The sequence below is a fragment of the Cydia strobilella genome, chromosome 5, assembly GCF_947568885.1.
Source record: "Cydia strobilella chromosome 5, ilCydStro3.1, whole genome shotgun sequence".
Taxonomy (NCBI): Eukaryota; Metazoa; Arthropoda; class Insecta; order Lepidoptera; family Tortricidae; genus Cydia; species Cydia strobilella.
In genome coordinates, this window is record NC_086045.1 from 17,797,605 (window position 1) to 17,817,225 (window position 19,621).

Sequence of the window (19,621 nt, forward strand, 5' to 3'; positions counted from 1 at the left end):
GAAGCCGATGGTCCTGGGTTCGAATCCCGGTAAGGGCATTTATTTGTGTGATGAGCACAGATATTTGCTCCTGAGTCATGGGTGTTTTCTATGTATTTAAGTATTTATATATTATATATATCGTTGTCTGAGTGCCCATAACACAAGCCTCCTTGGGCTTACCGTGGGACTTAGTCAATCTGTGTAAGAATGTCCTATAATATTTATTATTATTATTTATTTATTACTCTTATTAGTTATGATTCTGGTCAAAAGTCTTTCGTGATTATATAGGTAGTTACATGAGAAAATTTAGTTTCTACGGAACCCTCGGTTCGCGAGTTAAACGAACTCGCACTTGACCGGTTGTTTCGGTTGATTCTTCTGCATTATTTGCCATTGTTTCAAAATTAGCTGTAACCTTTACTTAAATAATATTGGAAGTAAAAAAATAATCATGAAAACCTGCTTTTTTACTAACTAAGTAGCGGAAATTGTTATAAAAATGTAAAACCCTATGAAACAAATAAAATTGTGTACAATGTAATTTAGTATGTTGCCTATTATTTACAATCAAAGCTTTACATCCAAACCCATGTCATAATATCCCTCCAGAACAAAATAAACTTTTCTATAAGACGTTTGTTGTTGATTTTTGACCAAATACCTACTTGGTTTTGTTTGTTTACTTGAGGCTCTAAATTATAGTTCCGCCCATGACAAATCAGGCATTCGGTCAAAAATCAACAACAAAGTCCGAATGATGGACCACTCGTACACTCGTCGACGAAGATCGGCTTAGAGTAAAACAAATTTTTTTCTGTAGTAGTATGCAATATAATAGCAGTAGGTATTACATTGCACACTACTGGAAGTGTCTATAGATAGTATATAATAAGGCAGGTACACGAGGCAAAGGTTTATGCCCTACCTTCAGCATGACCCTGAACTAAACACTGCGTTATACCAAATTTCACGACCAATACTGTGAGCCAACTCAGCCAACGCACTCTGTTGCAATCTACTTATAAAACGAACACCACGCTGCATAAGAAGTAGGTAGGTATATACACGTAATACTGAAACCAAGTTTCTTAGCAAATGTCTGGATAAATTTTGGGTTTCTGCTCTTTCATAATTATTTCTATTTTACTTGTAAAAAGATTTATAGATTTATAAAAGCATATTTTGCATTTTCGAGCACAGTGCATAGACTATAATTATAGTATAGTGTAGTTTGGAAATTTAATGTATTTATATTTGGTTAAGTGTTCTTACACTTGTACATGTATTTAACTTTGGCATATCGTCGAGTTTCCAGCGTTTAAATTTCAGTGAAAGAACATGGGTGAAAATCATATAAAAATAATTAATACAAATAAAAAAAAAAACATTTATCCATATTTAAATACATTTTATCGTATTTTTAAAAATCTTCATTTTTAGTTTTAAAGTGTGTCGATAGATGGCAGTGAATTTACTGTGGTTACAAAATTTACTATGACAGTACCGCTCTATCCTATTAGATCCTCTTTGCCCTTACCAATTTAGTACTTAAGTAGGGCTGAATGTGAAAACATTGTATAATACGTCGCTAAAAACGTGCCAATAAGTGGGCTTAAGGTGATCAAGATTTCCCTAGTGTCGTACACGCGATCATTTGACAATCCGTTGCGCACCAAACATGCCGCTTGCGCTCAAACATCACCAAACAAAACAACCAATTTAGTGTTTATTCATGTTTAATACAGAAATAGTGTTGTGATCCAGCGATGTCAAACAGCTACAATATGAAGGAATTCAGTTCCACGTGAGTAAATAGTGATATTTTACCAATATTGGACCAATAAACTATTATACGTTGTCTAATAATGTTAAAACCCATTTGGAATATTTAGCATAATTAAACAAGCAGTATTATTCAATATAGGCTTTACCTTATCATAAAGTTTAAATATAAAACCAGAACGGAATTTAGAAACCAATATGTAGTTGAATCATAATTATCATAAATAATTACTTATTTACACGACTTCGCTCGCGTGTCGAATATGCAATTTTAAACGATAGCGATACCTAGCTCGCATTTCAGGATAGTCATTCTTAGTTATTTATAGATACTAAATACTTATTAATATTACGACGTTCCTAAACTGCAAACTGCTCACATAACTAAATTAGACTACAGGCAATTATTTACAAGGTACTTAGGCGATACTCAGGATCAGCACGTACTGTGGCACTTACAAAAACAGTATTAACACAACAGGTGGTGTTATTTTCTCTGTTGTCTATTGCATGTGTATTAGGAAATTCAGGCCAATTCGAACGATGGGGATGCTCACGCCGATCGCCATACAATTGTTTTATTGGTGGTTTATATACGCGTCGAGCGTGCACGCTTGGAGCCTGCTTTTTGTGTCTGAGATGTAAAGTCACGCTGATAGCGCTCCCGACGATGATTTTTGGGACTATGGACAGTTAAGGCCGATTCGAACGTGCACTGACATCAAACCGATATTAGAACGATATTGGAATCATACAGTTAGTTGTAATCCGCGGGGGCGTCTCGCTCGCACATTAGCCGACAAGTCGTGAGCGAAATGAACGCGGACATAAACCACCAATAAAAATATTTTATGGCGTTCGGCATCAGCAGCAAGCGTGCGCGCTCGGAGCGTGCGTTTTGTGGCCCCCGGGTTACCGGCCTTCTCCATTGTGGTGCATTGCATTAGCGACCATGCACCTTTGTTCAAAATTCATCATAGTAGTCGGGTTCGATGTTTTCAGAAGTGTGGATTATTTATTTTGGAACGCAAAATGGCAGCCGTGCACCGTGTGCCGTGCGTAGAAGTAATTACGGTAGTGTTCGCGGTTTTCGTGCTGTTTTTTTAAATATTATAGGATATTATTACACAAATTGACCAAGTTAGTAGGGTAAGTAAGGACAGTAAGTGTATGGAGCAGTATGCACTTTAGTCTCAGGCAATGCCTCTTGGCACGATTGTTCCTTAGGTAAAACTAAAGACACACACTGAAGTTCTGAGGTCACCCAACTACACCACACTGTTAGAGAAACGAATCTTTAAAATCCCCTATCCACAGTCGGTAACAATTTTAGCCAAAAGGTTTAGTTCACATCTTCACCCGTTTATCTACAACCAAGTGAGCAGCAAACTAGAAATTAAAAACCTTACCACCAAGCAATTAAAATCGAAGCTTCACGAATGGCTTAGCACTTTAACCTATGCTGAAACCGAGAGCCTTCTGAAAGGAATTTAGTACACTGGTTCTAACACACCTAACTTCTCCCTCGCACACACACGCTCACCCTTACACACACGCATATTCACATTAAATCACATACCCTAAGCAATAAAGTTAGAAATTAAGTAATTAGTGTAATTACCAATTGTTATATCTACTATTATAACCTCTGCAGTTCTGTTTCCTTATCTTAGAGTACTCTTAGACTAGTTAGTATTTAGTTGTAGCCTAGTTTAACTTAACTTATCAATAGATATGTAAAATACGTTCATATTACTCTTTGTGTCAATTCGCGCCAAATTGTGAAACTCGGATGTAAGCTGGTTTCCTACGGGACAGGCCCCGCCTAGTGTAGGAACCAGGTCAACTGGAAGGCACAGACCCTGTTTTTTCGAATTCTGCACTGTACTTATAGCTCTTTATTTTGTAGGAAAAAAATAATTTATAGCGCGTGGCGGTGGCGATTTCCATATAGAACTATGGCCACGGCCACAGTCAAAAATTAAAAATGTTTACAAAAACACTGAATTAGACATTTTTAAAGTATGATTCTAATGTTTTAATGCTTGTTTTATGTTTTTTTGCCCTTTTTTGGTACAAATCTGTTGTTTTTATTTTTCTTACATACAAACTTTCACCCCCCCATTTCACCCCCTTAAGGGTAACTATAAAATATTATTTTGTCACAAACTTAAACCGGTCGTATTAAATTGATGTTGAAAATTTCAGCTTCATATCTTTAGTGGTTTAGATTGTATGATGTCCGGAATTAAGCAGAGTAAGGTCAGGCCTCCTTCACTCGCTCAAGGCCACGAGCTATATGCCTACCGCTCGGCGTATCGTCGACGATATAACCGACAGAGGGCCGCCGAACGCCCGCCTGAGCGCTCGCACCGCACGTTTCCTGCGCTTACGCTTCGAAATGCCGAAACCACGTAATTATTGTGCAGAGGATGGATGTAAAAGTCAAAAAACAAAAGAAAATTTGTCGTTTTTTTCATTTCCGAGAGACGAAGAAAAGTGGGTAGTATTTTAAATCTATCTTTATGAATTTTGTCACCATTTATTTCTTTGAACATAAGTAGATAAATCGTAAATTAAGGAGTTTTTTGAGTCAGGTATTATAAGTGTTGTTTTTAAATATTTGATTGACTAATAAAACATATGGTTGATTCGTAACATTCGTTTTATTACAATAATAACATAAGTAACAGTACAACCCTAGCGCATTCTTACGATGACGCGTTGGCACGTGACTCGCACGGCGAGCAAGGCAGTCTCGACTCTTTGTGCGCGTACTTATGGTACATTTCTTCTCGTCCTGAGCAGCAGGTATTATTATTAAGATTTTGTAGGCTATTATAGCGTAGGTATTTTCGCTTTTGTATGGGAATGATGTACCTATATCTGTTACGTAGTAACTATTTATTAATCTGTGGTAAGGTAAAGTTTTGTTATAGATATTAAAATGTATGAGCCGGCGGAGCCGAAGGCGTAGATAGTGATTAAGTCCCGTTTTAGTTTTAAAAATTATAAGTGAAAATCGTGCTAGGTTATATCAACATATTGTGTAATAAAATCATATAATATTTATTTATATAACTGTTCATAATTACGCATTAAAACTCGCGAAATCGGTCGCTCGTATTTAAATGGTTTATAGTATGTCGTAATTTATTTTATCAAAATAGTTTTTTGCCGACCAGCAGAAACACCAGTTGTTTACATTTTTTACGTGCTCGTATAGTAATCTCTATATTATTGTTTATATATGTATAATGTCCCACATACTCGTACCTATCGGACGAAAACTATTCACAGCGCGCGTAGGCGTTAGTCTGGCTGGTCTGCTGAAGCGGCGCCAACATTGAGCAACTTTCGTAACTTTTCACGTGTTCGCACTGTTCACAGTCATGAACAACACATTATATGCTATTTATCAATGCCGGTTCAACTGAATGTTAAATTTTTTAACAAAATTTAATTAAATAGATAGAAAATTTGGATTTTATCACAATTTGGACATACAAAATATGGCAATAAAAAAAATCAAGACCTCGAAGTTCATTTATCCTTATATACATTTTTGATATTTTTATTTTTAGTTTTGTTCACGTATTTATTAACCCTTCGATAATTCAGCTGGTCCTAGGTTCCCTAGCGTATTAAAAACTTTGGACGGGCATTGCAATCAACCAATATGGGATAGCCACTAACCTTGAGCACACGCCGATGATTTTCGTGGATCCTGGTCCTTCTTCAGCTAGCTAGCACTTCCAGAGCCTTGAGAGGTCGTCACACACGCCTTGTAAACTGGTTGTTCGCAAACACCACCGAAATACCGAATTTTGGAAATATTAACACACAGAGGAACATGCGTTGCAGGCCGCGCCCGAGCCGAAGTGATTGACAGTCAGAGGTGTTGAATCTACTTCCGAATTTGCTCCGAAACGGCATACCCTCATATTAAAAAGATTACAATGCCCGAACAAGTTTTAATCGTGCGTCGATATACCAGTAAATTAACTGTGACTACAAAATTTACTATGACAGTACCCCTCTATCCTATATATTCTCTTTGCATCAAGGGCAACGTTTATATAATAATTTTTAAGAAAAAAAAAACCGACTTCAATGGGGGATGCCGCTGAAAGTTCACTTATTGTTGATGGTGCACTCTTAGATTCTAGACAATGAAATGAAAAAGACAGCATCTTTTGCCTAATTATGCAGAAAAGGAGGTAAAACCACCCACTTTTCTAGTAGCATTTCGTTTTTGTAAGGGTCGCAGTTCTAACCTAACCTAACCTACTTTTCTGATAGCATTTCGTTTCTGTAAGGGTCACAGCTCTAACCTAACCGAACCTACTTTTCTGATAGCAGTTCTGTTCTGTGAGAATCGCAGTTCAAAACCCACCCACCCACCTAACCCACTTTTCTAGTAGCATTTCCGGGTCCGGGTCTGGGTCCGGATCCGAGTCCGGGTCCGTGTCCGGCTGTCCGGGTCCAAGTTTGGGTCAGAGTTCGGTCCGGGTCCGAGTTGGGGTCCATGTCCAGACCCGGGTACGGGTCCGAGTCTGGGTCCAAGTTTGGGTCTGGGTCCATAAGGAAGAGAACAAATCGGCAAACGTGAACTATGTGTCATTGAAGAGTTCCATTCTGATCATCATCAGCAGTTACACTTCATCAAATGTCACTTTTTAAAATGGAAATGCTGGATTTGTTGATAAAAATACAAAAATCACTGTATGTATGCCCTTCACATTTGAGGAGTTCCCTCGATTCCTCATGGATCCCATCATCAGAACTCGAGCTTGACAAAAATGTTTCTTGAAAACCTAACTTGCTTAACAAACATAACGAAGAGGACAAATCGCCAAACGTGAACTATGCGTGATTGAAGAGTTCCGTTCTGATCATCATCAGCAGTTCTACTTCATCAAATGTCACTTTTTTAAATGTAAGTGCTTGATTCATTGATGAAAATATTAAAATTACTATATGTATGCCTTTAACATTTGAGGAGTTCCCTCGATTCCTCATGGATCCCATCATCAGAACTACTTTTTGACAAAAACGGGACCAATCTGTATGTATATACTTACAATCAAAAAAAGAATTTTCAAAATCGGTCCAGAAATGACGGAGTTATGGAGTAACAAACATTAAAAAAAAAAAAAACATACATCCGAATTGAGAACCTCCTCCTTTGAAATCTTGAAGTCGGTTAAAAACTAGTGACTATAACCAAATTAACTTAAAAAAACAATACGAATTACAAATGGACATGATATAAACTTTTGGAGTTATTGCGAATTTAATGTCACTAAATTGTGTACATACGTTAAAAAAACATGACTACAATAATAGCATAGCATTCATTTTAACTTGACTTATTTGTTTTTATTAATTTTCAAATACATATATAAGGGCAGTCGCATAGAAAAGCTATAGAAGTTAGTACCTAATCATTATAACTAATGACACTAAGTATGTTGGGATTAAGATAGCTAAATTATAATTAAATATTGACAAGGCTTAGTACACTCTTTGTGCTCGTGATGGCTGAAAAAAATCTAAAACAAGATAAGAATAACTTTACTGTATAACAAATAAACGTGAATGTCTTTTACATTGTGCAATAAGGAAGGTATGGACAAAATGTGACGTTTTCAATCAAAAGGTACCACATTTTCGCTTACCATAAGGACGAAAATTGCTTGTATCTTTATACGAAAAACCTGCTAGAGCGTCCTTATGGCAAGCGACAACGTACCTTTTGCTTGAAAACGATACAAATTATTAACGAGAGTCAATAGAAACCCAATGTGTGGACCGCAGAGCTGGTTTTTATGACTACGAGTTTACAATTTTGTCCATACCTCGCATTTTTGTTATTTTTAAAGACCTAATGATTACCCCTGTTGATTTTACATACATACACCTACGTTGCAAATGTTATTAAAATATAATATATCTTATAGTTTCCTAGTAAAATAGCTGTGACTTACAGATACACTGACAGAGACGGACATGACGAAACTATAAGTTCTGTCTTTGCCATTTTGGCTGCGGAACCCTAAAAACTTATATCACAGAATAACTATTATATTAGTCTTATATTAAATTCAAATCTTGCGTTAGTTTTCGGACGTATTTTAAAACGGCAAAAATAACAGTATAACATGTAAGTACGTGAATAATAATACACTTTTGTACGAAAATTAGACAATTATGATCCCAAAACCCATCCCATATTAAAGCGTGTGCTAGACGATCGCTGACAAGCCTTCAGACCGTCTGACCTTGGTAATGTTTGTATGAAATTTTGTTGGAAACAACTGTCTACACTACACGGTCCATCCAGGCCAAGGCCACGCGGTCCGAGGGGCTTGTCGGCGACCGTCTAGCAAGGGCTTAAAGGCCGGCAACCGGCAGCGCACTTTTACAGCCCCTCTGGTGTTACGAGTGTCTATGGGCGACGGTAACCGCTTACCATCAGGCGCATGGAGACTATATAAAGGAGCCAAATCTCTATGTATGAAGTGTCCATCAAAAAACAGTAATTAGGCGGCGCCACCATACACCGAAATACTACCAAAAACAACCTACGTAATTTGGTCGGGTTATTTGTTGCCTTATGTTATACTCATGTCCCAGAGCCTAACTAGCGCCACCGGAGAGATTAGGAACTATTATTTAACGCTGAAAGCGGTCACTTTTGCAACAATTCTGCCATAAGAGATTGGCATCCTTTCTATACCATCCATAATCAGGCGATTTGTCTGCTCGTTTGCCTCCTAAATATCATTAAAAAAACACCTTAACACCTTCCAACTAATCACCGGTATTCATGATTTCAGGGCTATTATAACAGAAAATGGGGTATTCCCATCAACAATATCCATCCACACAATCAACACCAAATGTAAAGATAATAATGACTCGGAGAAGAACGAATATGAGCCATTCCAGAACAGAAAACTACAATATCCTAATTCGTAAGTATGCCTATTTCAAGTTACTTTTTGACTGTTTGACAATATTAAGTCTGATGGGCATACATTTTATGTTTAATAGTTTAATTTTTAATAAATTTGTCAAACCTCTAGTCCTCGTCAAATTGTATTTCTTCACCACCAGCTTCGGATCCAGTAGAACACTTGATAAAGAAACAAGCAATACATAGAACTGGAAGGCCAAAGCGTTGAATTGTGGGGATTTTTTTGTATACAAAAATCTCTTTTTATACAAAAATGTCTACACAATATACCAGTGACCACTGGTGCTGATAAAGGGCTTAAAACGTTAAGAGTATTTTAATTCACGCTTGAGATATAGAGTCGCGCGCGACAATGCAAGTCATTATATAATAGTGCATGGTGTTTAGCGGTGTCAGTATGGTTGCATTTTTATCACCTGTCACTTTCGCACTTACATACTTGTTAGAACGTGACAGGCATGGTGACAGGCGATAAAAATGCTACCGTGCTAAGCCCGAAGTCAAACTTCGGTCTTATAATTAGCAGATGGCGCCTGCATAGCTGGCCCTGTCAATCCCTAGAATTGTGTCATATTTTTGTTTTTTTAATGCCCTGAATGCCAGCCCTTTAAGCCAAATCTCATAGAAAAAGGGGCAAGCTATGATGGCGCCATCTCTGCAAACCTTTGACAGTTGCCAACCCCATTCAAAGTATTCCAATAATGGTTAGGGTAAATAATAAAAATTAACTAGCTCCGGAAGAGAAATCCTTGTAGAAATGATAACCTATACTTTAAACACGATTCTTGCGAAATTAGCTTTTTCACTAAAATACCACATTTTCGTTTTCAGAGATTTAAGGTCATTCGCAAATCTGCTTAAGTCGTCTCTTGGGTCCGGTATACTAGCCATGCCAGCTGCCTTTAAGAATTCCGGAACTATTGTTGGAATATTCGGAACCATCATCCTGGGGTACATCTGTACACATTGTGTATATTTACTGGTAAGGTATAATAATGACTCGCCCCAGCATTCAAACAATAAACTTATTGATAAACTATAGACTACTGATTACTGATACTACTAATACTGATCACACTTTTCATATGTACATTAGGTCACTGTTTTTTATAAGAGAAAACGTAATCTGCCTCCAAAATTTATCCTCCTGTCGGATATAAATAATTATACTAGAATTTATTATAAAACACACAATTCGTAATTAAGTCCATGTACAATTAAAACTTATACTAAAAACAAAACCTAAACCTAAACCTTAAAGACTTCCCCCAAATCACCCCCCGCTAGCGGCGTTACCCCTCTGCACCGCCAGACAGCCTCTGAGCAAAGAAAGCGCCCGCCCTATGATCGCCTGAGACGCCTAACAACCGGATCGACAATTCGACACTTCCTTTACAAAATTCTTGGTGTCGGTCGACCACGGGCCCATTGAGGGCTACCGCGTTTAATTTCGCCGCTAGGGGCGCTAGTGTAGATGGAGGTCTTTCAAAATGTCAAATAAATAGAAGTTTCAAGCTTTTTTATCGGGAATTTTCACTCCTTATTCATAATTGTGGTAAATCTTTGTCCATCTTTGATAAATCATGGTAAACAATAGATATACCTCAATAAATGTTAGTGGTTTAAAACAAGTGCCAACTAAAAAATATGCAAAATTATACAGGTTGAAAAAATTACACATTTAGACGTTAAAATACGTTTGATTATAACGTATTGATTTTATAAAAATAAGCATAGAAGAATTTTGAGATTTAGAGTGACATGCTGACATGCCTGTAAAGTCTGCCAGCGCTCAATCTGCAGTGCAGGCCATGGCCATGCCGCCCCATTGTCCACCGGCAGGACGCACCGGCTGCAATAATTGTGGGACTCGCCAATTCGCAGCCCAGACCAAATTACTTACATATATCTAAACGGGTCACTCGAGTTTTTAATATGTACGTCGTAGCACGAAAATTTTGTACTTCATTAAAATATTTATAGAGATGTTTGGATTCACAGGTCAAAACTTCACAAGATGTCTCAAAAGTAGCTAAAGTGCCATCACTGGGTTACGCAGAAACCGTGGAAGCAGTCTTTGCGACAGGACCAAGGCCTTTGAGAAGATTGTCTAAGGCATCAAGGTAAATTATTTTTGTAATTTATTTTTTATACCTATACATGTCTACTCTTATATCTCTCTTTAGCCAGTTAAATTTATTTATTTATTTAACCTTTGTGACACATAAAAACCATATCAGTTCATTTTCCAAGTTTCCTAGACATTCTCTACCACTCAGCAAAGCAGGGGCACTACCCACTAGGCCAGACAGGTCGTCAAACCTGTCGTCGACAAAAATATATTCTATGTACGAGTATTACATATTACATACACTAAGAATCTTTTATTCTGTGCAAATTTATTTTGTGAATTTTTAATGCTTCTTATTATACTTAAATAATACATTGGCAACTGGCAACAATTTACTTATGGCGTTATTTATAAACATGTGTCGTGTCGTGTTACCGTGTCATGTGTTACCGTGGGACTTAGTCAATCTGTGTAAGAATGTCCTATAATATTTATTTATTTATTTTATTTATTATTTATCTAGCAAACCGTTGATAATCATTTTTCCCTATCCGTCATTTTGACATTTCCGTTTGTTAGAAAGCGACAAAAAACAGAGCTTTGTGAGAGGTAGTAGTAGTAGGACATAATTTTCTTACTCTTGGCAGTTGACGTTAGAGTGTGATTACCATTTTGGTGTTCTGTACCAAAAAGGTACAAATGGAACCCTTATGGTGTGGTCCGTCCATCCGTCTATCTGTCCGTCATATCGCTAAATATCTGGAGAACGACTTAAGCTGTAAATTTGAAATTTGGAATATTCATCAACAACGCTAACCCTGCCGGGCTAGCACATGATTGGTGCGAGAGTATCTCGCCGCGACATAGACTACCCGTCCCCCATTAATTCATACAGTTAGTAAAAGACGGGTAGTCTATCTCGCGGCGAGATACTGACGCGTCAATCATGTGCTCGGCCTACAGACACATTGAAAGTGATATTTTTTATTTTATTTCTATTCATCGTTCTATTAAATATGAAAAATGCCCCATATGAAGGGTGGGGGGGGGTGTCTATACATGGCGCCGTACATAATTGTGCTTAGTATACTTCTGGTCAAAAGTCTTTGCTCGGTGCGCGAGTTAAACGAACTCGTACTTGGCCGGTTTTTTTGGATTATACATATATTATGATTTATGATGTTACCGATAAGTGAAGTACAAGGATTAAAACCTTTACTGCTAAGCGCTCAGCACACTTGACGTACAATCTATTAACATACTGACACAGTAAAATATTATTGTGATTACTCTATCTATATAATGCATGATTCGATATTTACTTTGTCATTGAATAAGCATCAACGTAAGGCAATCACGATATAGCAGAATGATTCGCCGGTTACGCCAATTGATTGTGATTGGTCCTATTTGATTTTCTGAGCAACTGAACTACCGAAATAGCACTTAATCTTTTTAAACAGGTCATATCATATATCTACACATAACACTCGTATACTGCAGTAGGTATGCGAAAAAAAAAGTATTAAAACCGGAAAATGCATGCCGTGATATCAATGTGCAATAAAAATCCATTCGATGCGAACAAATCGAATACAAATCCAAAAACGTACCTTTGCAGCATTTACGTTATTTTAATAACAGAACAAAAGTTACTAATATTTAATTGTGTATTTTTTCGTTGACAAAATTTTGTACTAAATTTCTTGGATCGACGCCGGCGGCTTAACACGTTCACTATCCCCATACAAAGATATATGACAAAGTTTCACGTCCAAGTGTACTTCCACTGAAGTTGTGAACCCATAGTGGAAGCACAGGCGCCTCAAAAAAGCTTCATGACCCCACATTGGGGGCACTCGGACAGGGAACATGTTAAAGTAACATAAGGGCGCGCCACATTTGTTGTAACTTTCAGTTATGTTTTTCGATAATGTTCACTAAAGGCCAGTGCATACCGGATGCGTATGCAAACACGTCTCTGTTTGCATCTACGAAAGAAGACGCGTGAGCGTGACGCGCACACCTACGACGTGCTCAAGCTGCGGACGGCGACGTGCTACATACGCAAACCTTTACGAGATCTTTAAATTTATCAACCTACTTATCTAAAGATTGAGAATTGTCTACTTAAAAATTGGGCATGCAATTTAGGTTGTCAGGAAATGACGTTTATCTCATGTTACAGGATATTTATAGATTGGGCGATGGCGTTTACCATACTTGGCGCCTGTGCGGTGTACGTCATCCTACTGGTGGACTCTGTTAAACAGGTATTGGAACCGTGACAAAGTCAATTCCTTAACAAAAATAAACAGACTAATAATGTAACATTTTGGTGGTTTTGAGTAGGTTTGAAATAAAAATCAAATAACAAAAGAATAAGTTGTTGCATTTTTGGGGTTCCGTACCCAAAGGGTAAAAACGGGACCCTATTACTAAGACTCCGCTGTATGTCTATCTGTCTGTCTGTCTGTCTGTCTGTCCGTCTGTCACCAGGCTGTATATCATGAACCGTGATAGCTAGACAGTTGCAATTTTCACAGATGATATATTTCTGTTGCCGCTATAACAACAAATACTAAATACAGAATAAAAGTGGGGCTCCCATACAACAAACGTGATTTTTTTGCCGTTTTTGCGTTATGGTACGGAACCCTTAGTGCGCGAGTCCGACTCGCACTTGGCCGGTCTTTTTGATAAAGATGTGTAGACTCAGTTATTAAATTGCTTTTGTTTTAACTCTTTCTCATGGGTACTCATTTGTAACTAAGTAATTCCCTTTCGTGTGCCTGCTTTTACTTGAACACTTTGTACTTAACAGATTTTATTTTCTTTTGCAGATGGTTGACTTCTTCCACAAGGACAATAACTTGAACGTGTACATGTATTACCTGATTTTCCTAGTACCACTTTTGGTCTTTACTCAAATAAGGAACCTCAAGTATTTGGCCCCCTTCTCCGGTGTCGCAAATATTCTTCTTATAGCAACATTTCTCATTTGCTCTTACTACATCTGCTCAGACTTCCCAGACCTAAGCCAGCGGCCTATGTCTGTAGATATTGGAAAACTGCCACTATTTATCGGGTAAATTCATTGACCTGTCTATCTACTCATTTGTAGGGTAAAGTTACCTTTAGTCGGCCCCCTAAGTTAATACCAAGGGCCTGATGCGTATGACACTCTTTGATAGAGAAAGATAGTCTTATTGCGATTCCTATAAGAGGAAAGAGAAAATAGTGTCATGCTTTGTCCTTATCACCGACCGGGTTTTTTTCATGGTCGGGTTATGGTAGCATAGGTAGGAGGCGATGGCGAAATACCGAAATTTATATGAGTGAAAGAGAAAAAGGATTAAGCTGCCATACATTAACCTGTCAATACATGAATATGTCTTTCTCTTACCCCTGCGGTATCAGCATGGTTGCATTTTTATCACTATGCCTGTCACTTTCGCACTTACATACTTGTTACATACTTGTTAGAACGACTATACTATGTCTATGGTTAATACCTACTTCCAACTTTGGCCTTATTACCCGTCTATCCCAGTTTGAGTGCAAGTTAATTCCAGTGCCAATAAATATGTATTTACCCTACTTTTTAGCTTGTTTTAGAAATCAGAAATAATTTATTTTTATTTTTATTCCCGATAACTTAAATTTCATACAAAAGTAGGATACGACAAAACATGGTTTACCTACAACGAAATGGCCTCAGCATAATGCATAAAATGTTTATAGATAAACGAAAACCTTAAAAAGTTAAAAAGCTAAAATAAGCTAAACGATAACTTGCTAGTTGGTTAAAGATATATTTCACAGAGCACATGAGTAGTTTGCGGTTTTTGTTAAAACCAATTTCCTCAAAATACACTATTTAACCTGTTGTCTGGGTATAATAAGATTGATAATTGATAAGGATCATGTTATGTAGCTTCAGATACCATATTTAAAAAAAAATACAGCGAATTTAAGTTTTTCATGCAAAACTTGTTTTTGCTCTATTTCGTTTGTTTTATAAACTGAAGCTATATAAACTAATTTGAAATTTCAGACCTAATACATATAGCTCATGTCATTGTATGTGCATAGTTTCATTACAATCCAACGCGTAGTTTTAACATGAGAGCGGAACTACGTTAATTTGTATGGGAAGGTGCAATTCGGCGGAGCTTGCCGGGGACTCTTAACACGTAGAATGAGCAGAACTCAGAACCATTTCGTTTGTTTTTTTCGTCTACTTGTCTCTCAATCGTGTAATTTTGTATTAAGTAAATTTCGAATTTCTATTATTATTTTCGCGGTAGGCGCTCAGATTTGCCCAATTTTGAATACCAGAAAATCTCTTCGTACCTTCTGGCTTTTCTTATCGCCCGTAAACTCTTAAAAGTAATATTGCCTGTTTCTATTGTGTAGGCGTTTATTTTTTTTACGTTAGATATATAATATTCATTTCATAACATTCCAAAGTGTTACGATCGGAACTCTATTACTAAGTTTGAATATATTTTTTGTGGCTTACGCTTCCTTTTGTCAGTCTGTCAGCAGGCTTTTTCTCAAGAACCGCCTTATCGACAGACACTTGAAATTTTCTGAAAGTTTGTTTTTCAATTGCCGCTTTAACAAAAAAAACATCGTGAAAGTTTAAATCAGCGATTCCTACTATCCTTCCTAATAATGTAAATGCGAAAGTAGCTCTGCCTGTCTGTCTGTTTTACCTGTTCACGCTTAAACTCCTGAACCGATTCAGATGAAATTGATTACTCAGATAGTTTGAGGCCAGATGAAGGAGATAGGATAGTTCTATCAATCATCATCATTATCTAACGCAGACGAAATCGCGGGCAAAACCTAAAAGAAATGTTTTTGATAATGTGTTTTTAATATTATTATTAGTTAAATACGTAGATTAGAACCGCACTCTGTGTGACTCTGTATAAACCGATTACAAATTTACATTTTACTGGTTTATAAAGTCAAAGACTTACACGTCTCATGCAAGTTATTATTCATGATAAACTTAACTCATTTGGCGTTTATTTCAGTACAGTGATTTTTGCCATGGAAGGCATTGGCGTAGTTCTTCCGGTTGAGAATACCATGGCCAAACCTCAACATTTCCTGGGTTGCCCAGGGGTCCTCAACATCACCATGACGGTCGTGGTGCTCCTGTACATGATTATGGGTTTCCTGGGCTATGTTAAATATGGAGAAGCTTCAGAGGGCAGTATCACGCTAAATCTGCCTACAAGTGAAATGTATGTACCTAGTAGATAATGGTATTAATTACGTTATTAGATTTCGATACCAACGAGTATTCACAAATACTTTATTAACTCAATACACCCAAATCGCCTATAGCAACTGATATGACGTGATCATGACTAAAAATTGACGATGACTTGTCTCAAAAAATTACATAATTGCTCAAGCACATATAGATACACCTAACCAAACATTGGACAAGTCATTATTAATTTATTACTACGTACATATAAGCGACAATTTATAGGAAATACCTAATTTTGCTAGGAATCTTTCCTATTATCTAATAAAACGTAAAGGCACGTGTCGGTTGTGGAAAAATGACCAGACAACAGAGACACTAGACTTATATTGACCGGGATATAGACCGTGATTCCCGAAATCGGGAGCTCACAAATAATACAAAAGGTAATCACGGTCTATATCCCGGTCAATATAAGTCTAGTGAAACTAACCGTGAATCATTCAAAACTCTAACAGAGACACTCATTAAAGTGTTTATTTTTCCAGCCCAGCGTTGATGGCAAAGAGTTTTATTGTAGTGGCCATCTTCTTCACCTATACTCTTCAATTTTACGTCCCCATGGAAATCGTGTGGCGCAACACTAAAGAATACTTTGGGCAAAAATACCATAACCTGGCGCAAAGCGTCATGCGAGCAGTGTTTGCTACGCTTACTGGTAAGATTAAAGCACGATTAAAGGCTCCGTCATATTGACGCGGAAGCGTTCCGGAGCAGTTGCGGAGCGGGTCGGCGGATTGAAAGCATTTTGATCGCGCTTTCTTTTAAAACGGCCCGGCCAAGACTACTTCGCGTGGCAGCGGCCACGATGAGCGGCGGCATTAGGTGGGAATGAACGGAAAAGGGAGAAACAACGATACGAAATTTCGTTCCCACCTATGGCCGCCGCTTGCCGTGACCGCCGCCGCGCGAAGTTGTGGCCGGGCCTTAAAGCCTTAAATCCCTAATATCAATAAATAAATTAATTAAATAAATAAATGAATTAAATAAATTAAAGGTCAGTTCTTCGGGGTCATCCATTATTTACGTTACACGTTTAGGGGGTATGTAGGAAGGGTCAAGAAAATGTGACATGTTGTGACAAAGAGGAAGGAATCACTAACTCCATTTGTTAATAAATCATTCAATTCGGGTGACGACGTATTTTATAGATGACCCCTTAGGGTTGCAAAGCGGGCAAAACAACACGGACCTCTGGCCCGAGACGGGCCCTAATTTTACCGAGAGGCCATGAGCACAGGTCTCCATTTGATTAATTAGTAATGCCATGGGCCTTTTTTGACTTAGTTGGCAATAGCGACCTCACATACACGTGCGTCATACTTAAGGCTGGCGTCCACTAGACTCGCCGAGGCGAATCGAATCGAATCGCAATAATTCGCCTCCTATATTTTCTAATGCAACTGCGTCCATTGACGAAGAGCCGCGGCGCGCCCGTCAATGGACCCAGTTGCATTAGAAAATATAGGAGGCGAATTATTGCGATTCGATTCGATTCGCCTCGGCGAGTCTAGTGGACGCCAGCCTTTACACATTTGGCGTGGTTTTGGTTTTAAACGCCAACAAGCCTTACGCGTGGCCCGCGGCTTTTTTTGTATTTTTCTAATAGGATTATTTTTTCCTTACAGTGATAGCGGCGGCAACGTTGCCTCGACTAGATCAAGTAATCGGGCTGGAAGGGGCATTTTTCTATTCGTTCCTTGGCCTCATCGCCCCATCTGCCATTGACCTGATCTTCCACTGGGAGAGAGGGCTAGGCAAATATAACTGGATACTAGTGAAGGATATCATTCTTATCATATTTGGATGCTTCGTGTTGTTCACTGGAGTGATCCAAAGTGTTAGAGAAATTATCAGAACTAGTTAGTGATTCAAGTGGCTGTGTCATTTTATAGTAATATCCATAAGTATAGTCTTTAAGAAAATACGATAAAAGAACCTAAGATAAAATAAGATAAGAAAAAGTACTACATCATAAAGAAAGGGACCTCCTTTTCACAAAGCTTGATTAGATAAAACAGTAACAATGGATTTACGTCGCGAATTACAAAATATAGGTACATTGACTGAACTGATTGTCTGTAGCGACATTGAAAGTGACCAAAGATGTACAAATTATATAAAATTATTGTATGTATGTAGGTAAGTTTGTCAGTAAGAGCTATATAGTAGGTATATATTACATCCTTTATATTTTAATTCGCCTTTGTTTTATTCTAAGTCCCCACTTTGCTAGTTTATATGTATTATATTGGTACATATATTGTATGTTTACTAATCTAATGGATAAATGTTTCTTTATTTGTATTTATTATTTTTATTATGATTTGGTCCCATGTTCTTTCACTGATAGCAACTGATAGTGTTAAAATTGTTAAATAACAAACGAAACCGTCAACGCCATCGTCGCCATCTAAACGAGAATAGGGCAAAGGTTGGTGTTGGTGGTATCTGTGCGAGAATAAAGTTTCCTTGATTTCCGAGGAACGTTTTTTCCTTAGACTTTATTCATCTTATAGAGAGTTAAGTTTATAATAGGTCTTTGCCCGAGTGACACGGAAAGCACGCTCCGAGCGCGCATGCTCGACGCTGACATCTGACGCCGACCGCCATAGGTAACATAATTATGATAATTATGTTACCATGTAAATATATCTACTTAATACCCCGATACCCGTTGTCTGAGTACCTACAACACAAGCCTTCTTGAGCTTACCGTGGGACTTAGCCAATTTGTGTAAGAATGTCCCTATAATATTTATTTATTTATTTTTATTTATAATAGCAGCCGGGGTGTCAGGCCGTCAGCGTCGAAAGTACCTACACACGCGGAGCGTGCGTTTCGTAGCCGAGGCATTAGGCAGTATTAGGCACCGTCTAATCTAATGTTCTACAACGTTAGATAGGTACCTATATATAATGTGAAAAACATGTATGGCGGTTCAGATAGTTGACGCCGACAGAAATGATTGCGTTTTTTCGTTACCATAAAACGAAGCCCGTGGGTCTAGAAACCGGCAAAAAAACTACTGTTATTACTTATTAGCAAGACTTACCCCTACAAAGCATGGCTGTTGGCTGCCAACCTGCGGCGAATAGCAGTTTTCTTCTACTAACAAAACTTTCACACACAAACACATTTTCGCATCACAATACTACATCAGTCCTATAAGTAAGTTAATACATAGGTACTTTATTTCATGAAGATAGATTTTAATCATTCGACCGAAATTTCTTGCACATATATTATTTGTTTTTTCTGAAACTGCAATTTTCTGCCGGCAGCAGCAGTGATGCCAGAGCACGAGCACTGAAAACTAAAATTCAAACCAAACAGTTGTTTGACAAGTTTTCAGAGATAATAAAATATGACATTCATGCATCAAGACGGTTTGTTTAGAGAGAGAGGACCTACCGGGAAACGCGAATCCTAAATTTCGCTATCTGCCTCTTTATCGCTCGAATATGCAAGTGAAGAGATGTTAGATAACGAAATTTCGATTTTCTTGTT

General features: G+C 37.8%; 1 protein-coding gene across 1 annotated transcript; it reads left to right on the forward strand.

The window, feature by feature from the left end:
• Nucleotides 1-1,616: 1,616 nt before the first annotated feature.
• Nucleotides 1,617-18,197, forward strand: LOC134741517 (proton-coupled amino acid transporter-like protein pathetic). Its single transcript, XM_063674320.1, has 9 exons — nucleotides 1,617-1,789; nucleotides 8,610-8,747; nucleotides 9,581-9,731; nucleotides 10,751-10,872; nucleotides 13,009-13,093; nucleotides 13,664-13,908; nucleotides 15,869-16,081; nucleotides 16,599-16,768; nucleotides 17,739-18,197. Exons 1-9 carry the CDS (start codon nucleotides 1,752-1,754, stop codon nucleotides 17,975-17,977), a joined length of 1,401 nt encoding a protein of 466 aa, XP_063530390.1. The 5' UTR covers nucleotides 1,617-1,751; the 3' UTR covers nucleotides 17,978-18,197.
• The last annotated feature ends 1,424 nt before the right edge of the window (nucleotides 18,198-19,621 follow it).

What these genes read in the sequence shown, in the direction of transcription:
- LOC134741517 (XM_063674320.1), top strand. Translation starts at nt 1,752, where the DNA reads ATGTCAAACAGCTACAATATGAAGGAATTCAGTTCCAC. An exon ending in AAACTACAATATCCTAATTC is followed by an intron (nt 8,748 to 9,580) that starts GTAAGTATGCCT and finishes TTTCGTTTTCAG; the next exon opens with AGATTTAAGGTCATTCGCAA. An exon ending in TGGTGGACTCTGTTAAACAG is followed by an intron (nt 13,094 to 13,663) that starts GTATTGGAACCG and finishes TTTCTTTTGCAG; the next exon opens with ATGGTTGACTTCTTCCACAA.